We start from the raw sequence: 5,492 nt of genomic DNA, 5'->3' as shown, positions 1-5,492 counted from the left end.
ATTTGATTAAACATGTAACAACCAGCTTATAAAGTATAAAATGACATTATGAATGGAGACAGCCATACTCAAGGAAATGAACACATGATCCTTGTAAAGAAGAGGTCAGAACCGAAAACAAAATAAACAACAATTGAAAAAAAAATGGTAATAACTTCGGACAGGGTAGGTGATCACGGATGGAATGCCACACGTGAGGAAAGCAGTTGAACGTGTCTTTAGAAGGACTGCACATTTCAAAACAGGAAAAGTAGCTTTCCCTGAACAATTTTCAAAAATTTTGTCGAAAGAAAACTCTGAACTTTAATAATAAAGTTTGATAGAAAAATGTAAAAGATTTAACAACAATAAGAAAGTTGATCATTATACTTCTTTGAAAAAAGATTTTACTCTAACAGAAACAAACCAATCTTGCTGAAATCAGAAAAAAATAAGTAAAAAATATATATAGAAACATAAAAGACAGAAAACATCTTTTTATTTTCGACGGTGAGGAAAAACATTTGTATTAAATTACTATACATGTACGCACATGGTAGGGAAAAGTCTTTTCCCTACCTACTGGTTTTTATAGCCAATTTCCGTTTAAACAATACTGCCTTCCATTTGACTCCGACACATTATTGGGCAAAACCCTCAAAACAGACCACGAAGAGCGGAAACGATACCGTCCGAAACGGCCACCTGTCCCTCCCTATTCCACGAGCAAGAGTTTGAATTTGATATCAAGCCTTTCCACTACGTCAGGGATTAGAGCGCTCTTGTAAAAATACGTCATCAAGAATCAGTTTTTGTCCACATTTTCCGAAACTAAAACAAAACAAAAATAAAAATAGAAAAAAACCGACGTACATCCCCCCCACCCCTTTCTTTCACAAAAAGCCAACAACATTTTGGCTCACTTTGACCTCTAACTTTTGAGGCCGAAAACTGCTTCATTTTCTCTTCGCTTCTAACCAAACAGCTTTGAAATCAAAAGGCAATGAGATCGCTTGATTTTTTGCAATAATCATTGCAGAATGCTTTAAAGTGAAAGAAAAAATTGGCTGCATCAGAAAGTGTAATATACTGCCATTGGAGATCTAGCTAGAAAATCTGGGGACAACATCTCACAATAAGGAAATACAAAAATATAAAATGTTCAATTTTTGGCATGAAAACAAGGCGTGTTTTTGGACAGCAGAATACAAGTAAACCGTACAATGTCAAGAAAAAATCGGCGCACCAAATATTGGTTTAATCATACGTGATCACTGAAATATTCAGTTTCATCATTTTATTCGTGGGACTTCCATAACTCACCAAGCATGCGCAACCCACTACCCAAATTACACTTTACTACTATCCTTCGGTTTAATTAAACTTTCCTAGTGGCGGGTGCTCCGGTGTGGTTTGCTCCTTTCTTTCCTCCTATCAAACATCGTCTTTATCTCCCCTCCTTTTTTGTGTTTGTTACTCCCTTGTAACACTTATAATGTTCGGCACTTATTATATAATATAATGACCTTATTGTGTGGCAAGTGTCGTAAAACACATACAAAAAAAAAAACTTCCTAAAAGTATAAACAAGGAATCTGTGTTTTCTTTTTTTCTCTAAATTAAATTTGACTGATTTTCTCATCTTTGCCAACTTTTGTGGTGAAAACTCATTTTTCCTGAATATAATGGGTTATTATCGAACGGCAAGAGAAGTTAATTTGCAGGCATTACGACATCAAACTGTCACATAAACTTTGTCAGAACCCAAAAATCTATACTGTATCCGCTTATACTTATACCACCCCTCCCCCCTAACGGAGCAGAAAATACTTTTACTTTTACAATAATTTGTATTATGAAACGGTGTTGTCTTTTTTATAGTCGCACGTTATAACCATTAATAACGATTCATTTGCTCCCCCACGTTGTGACTATAAGTACCCGGTTACTGATATTTCCTCTCACAAGGTTTTGGTTGTTACGTTGGCCTCAAATATACGACAAATCCCATTGCTCTGTGGATTAACATAATTTAACTTTTAAAACTTCATCACCCAAGTTCAGACACCCGCTTGTTCCCTTTTGGCATCAATGCCTAGTAAACATAATTTCTATTCACTGACTTATATTGGTACAATACTCTTTGATTGATTTTTAAATAATTTTTTTTCTAGTTTTTTTTCTAGGAACAACTAAATTTCCATAAAAGAAAAGCATGTCAACTTCTGTGACCTTTTTTAAATCTTTTAAACTTTACTCTGACTTTAATTCAAAACACCCATAAAATTGAAAGTAAAAGGAAGGACCATTCATTAATAGCATAAAAATTATACGTGTTCAACAAATTTAGAAGCACCAGGGAAGAGGGAAAAACTAAACAATAAAATATGGCAAAGAGCACACATACACATGTACAGTATTGTTGTCTGTGAAAGGCTTTGTTATTTGATATTGGGGGGTTTCTTAACACATTTTCAGAAGGATAAGAGCGAAACTAGCTTTTTAAAAATCTCATACAAAGATACTCGTCTTGACACCAAACACCATTATAGTTTGTGGTACATCACGTGTACATATAGAATTCTTTCATTTGGAGTCACAAATCGGAGTCTGTACTTTACGGAAATGTAAAATACATTTTATGTTCAACTTTTGAACTTTTGATATAATTTCATAAAAAATCCTAACTAACTGTATCTCCGCTTCACGGTGATCTTGTTGGAAAACGCCAGTCTGCTTCATCACTTGGATCAGTAGGCACAGGTGATCTTTTCTGCTCTGTTCCTGTCTTGACTCAGTCAGCCCTGATGCGTTAATGTCGTCTCCTGGCTCGGCCCTCCGTTTGGATCGTGTTGGTGCACATATCCACGCAGTCTGCAAAGCTGAGCGGCTTTCCGATGTGCTCAGAGGCTGAGGTATAGTCCTGGTCTGCCAGTCTGGCCAAGGACATGATGTAGCTACAAGCGATCCTAAGAATGGCTAACTTGGATAGTTTTTGATTGTAGGAATAAGATGGCACTGCACGCCTTAACGCGTCAAATGCTGCGCTAATGGTATGAACTCTAGTCCTCTCCCGAGCGTTCGCTTCCACCCTTCGCTCACGAGTCATATTTTTGTAATTTTTACGATGCTTTCGAGACATTTTACCTCCAAGGCTGAGATCTTCCGGAGACTGTGACCTCCCAGGGTCTGAATCGTCCTTGTCCTCATCTCTGGAGGTGCCCGCATGGAGAGGAAAGGGTAGCTGGTGCATGCTTGGGTGGGGAAGGGGGGTCATGGACGATGGAGGAGGAACAGGATGAAGACGTGAGCTGGACGGCGTGGAAGTCCTATGGTTTGACGAGGTGGCTGAGGATTTGGCTGCTTTTGGGTGAGCCGTCGGATGGTCGGATACCCGGGAATCAGAAACGTTCGTCTCTGCTTTATTCTTTGACGACGATGCACCACTTTTCGAGGATGTTGATGCGTCCGATGCAGAGAACGTGGACGTAGATGGCAATGAGGTGGATTGTGCTGTTGCTGCTGCTGCCGCCGCTGCTGCTGCTGCGATGTAACTCTGTTGGAGGTGAAGAGGTAGGGTAGGGAAAGACGCGTGGAGACCGGGGTGAGGGTATGGACGACCGCTGAAGTAGAGAGCCGGGAGGTAGCCTAGAGCTGCTGCAGCGGGAGGTACTCCAGGGAACACATGGGGCAAGAAATGAGAGGGCACGCCGTTAGGGGGTACAGAGGGAGACGAACCTGATGATCCTTCTCCGACACTTCCTTTGGCGGCGTCTTCACCCTCTTGAGCACTCGGTGATGAGGACGATGACACAGGCGAGTCTCTCGTTAAATGAGGTTGCGATTTACCAGAATGAAATTTTGATGATGATGTGTTGGATGGACACGAGAGTTTCTTTCCGTGGTTGTTACTGTCTTTCCTCTTTCCCTTACCACCGCGGCTAACAGCTTCCTGGGTATTGTTGCTCTCGGTTGTATCAGGGTTAGAGTTTGAGTCAGCAGCGATATTTCCTTCATCGTTGTGGGGAGAGTCGGGACGTAGACGTTTGACAGTAACTTCGGCGGCTCTTTTCTTTGGCTCACTCAGTTTCCGTTTGTTCTTCTTCGTGGGTGTCTCCAGCAGTCCCAGGGGATCTCCCCGAGTGGGGTCGGGGGGCGACTGTGGCGGGGAAGAAAGGTCCCTGGGGCCGATATCACTTTCCGCCTCGTCTGCCGACTCCTCGGCCCGGGCTGACCGGCGCCGGACACTGAAGTCGAGGGTCACGTCTTGGGCCGCCCCAGGACTCGGGGAGCTCGGGGGCCGGATCAAAGGATGGTTGTGGTCGTGGTGGCTGCTGGCGTTGTTGTTGTTGAGGTGGGATGGCGGGGGTCTGTGGTGGGGGTGGTGGTAAGGTGACGAATGATGATGACTGAGGTGACCGTTGACTAATTTGACACTGGCCATGGTGGTCACCATTTGGTGCGGGTGGGGGATCACCCCGGGACGGATTGTTGTTGCTGCAGCTGCTGGCCTAGATGGTCAAGACTGGACATTAGGGATCGATCGGTTGATCAACGAACTCAATTTCAAAAGTTGAGACAACCAATAAGGAACACAGCCAAAAGTTGAATGATACTACCTTTCTCTTCCAAAGAAGGAAATGCTGAGACAGAAAAGAAGAATTGTTTACAAACTCTCAGAATATCAGCCTTGTGAACACAACACTGAAAACTCACGGAGCTAAGTTAACGATAAATCCAATACGTGAAAAAAGTTATCAGTGACGACTCCGCTTCCACTGTTGAAAACTTCCAATTTGTTCATGTGCTGAAAAAGTTTCTCCTCTCAATACCAGTAGTGCAGTCGAAATGTATTCCTTTACTGAACATTCAAATGGCAAATGATACCCAACAGTTATCTGTACGGCAAATGGTGGGCACAAGAAACACGTTGAATTTGATAAGTCCACAAAGCCAAGAAAAAAAGATATCACTCTGAAAACAACAAAGACTAAAGAAAGTTACTTTCTCGTCATTTCGCTTGATGTTTATTCACTCACACTGTCTCCACGAATCGACGAAACCAACGTGTCTCTAAAGTTGAAAACAAACACATCGTCAACGACGTTTCTTGAAATTACATTCCACTGGAGTAATTGGTGAAGTATGAATTACTACTGATAATCAAATACTAATGACAGCACAGCACAGTCTGCTTAATAGCCAGTTGTCAGTGGCAGTGAGCGGTTACATCCAGCACGAGACCCGCTCCTAACTCCAAACGCGCTCGCCAGATCACCACGCGCATTGTTAGCCAGCGTAATAATAACGCTTTACTCCGATAATCAGCTGGGAAGCAAGTAACTAAAAATCTTGTAGAAGTAGAAGTGTCCGCGGAGCGGCTGAGTGTGTGTGTGTGTGTGTGTGACTGCTGGCCCGAGCAGGTTGTAGTAAACCAAGTCGACTGCTGTCTGTCTGTCTGCAGAACGGCGGCGGTGGTGGTAGTGGTGGTGGTAGTGGTGGTGGTGGCGGCA

The 5,492-nt window shown here is 42.7% G+C and overlaps 1 protein-coding gene across 1 annotated transcript; it reads right to left on the bottom strand.

Annotated features, from left to right (window-relative positions):
* Positions 1–1,627: 1,627 nt before the first annotated feature.
* On the bottom strand, positions 1,628–5,477 carry LOC101863709 (zinc finger protein rsv1). Its single transcript, XM_005090209.3, has one exon. The coding sequence runs from the start codon at positions 4,433–4,435 to the stop codon at positions 2,792–2,794; it is 1,644 nt and encodes a 547-aa protein (XP_005090266.1). The 5' UTR covers positions 4,436–5,477; the 3' UTR covers positions 1,628–2,791.
* Positions 5,478–5,492: the final 15 nt, after the last annotated feature.

This window comes from Aplysia californica, unplaced genomic scaffold, assembly GCF_000002075.1.
Source record: "Aplysia californica isolate F4 #8 unplaced genomic scaffold, AplCal3.0 scaffold00014, whole genome shotgun sequence".
Classification (NCBI taxonomy): Eukaryota; Metazoa; Mollusca; class Gastropoda; order Aplysiida; family Aplysiidae; genus Aplysia; species Aplysia californica.
Note: the sequence above shows the minus strand (reverse complement) of the source record. Positions and strands in the feature narration are given on the sequence as shown.

Coding starts and splice junctions, on each gene's coding strand:
- LOC101863709 (XM_005090209.3), bottom strand. CDS start 4,435: ATGGTGACCACCATGGCCAGTGTCAAATTAGTCAACGGTCACCTCAGT.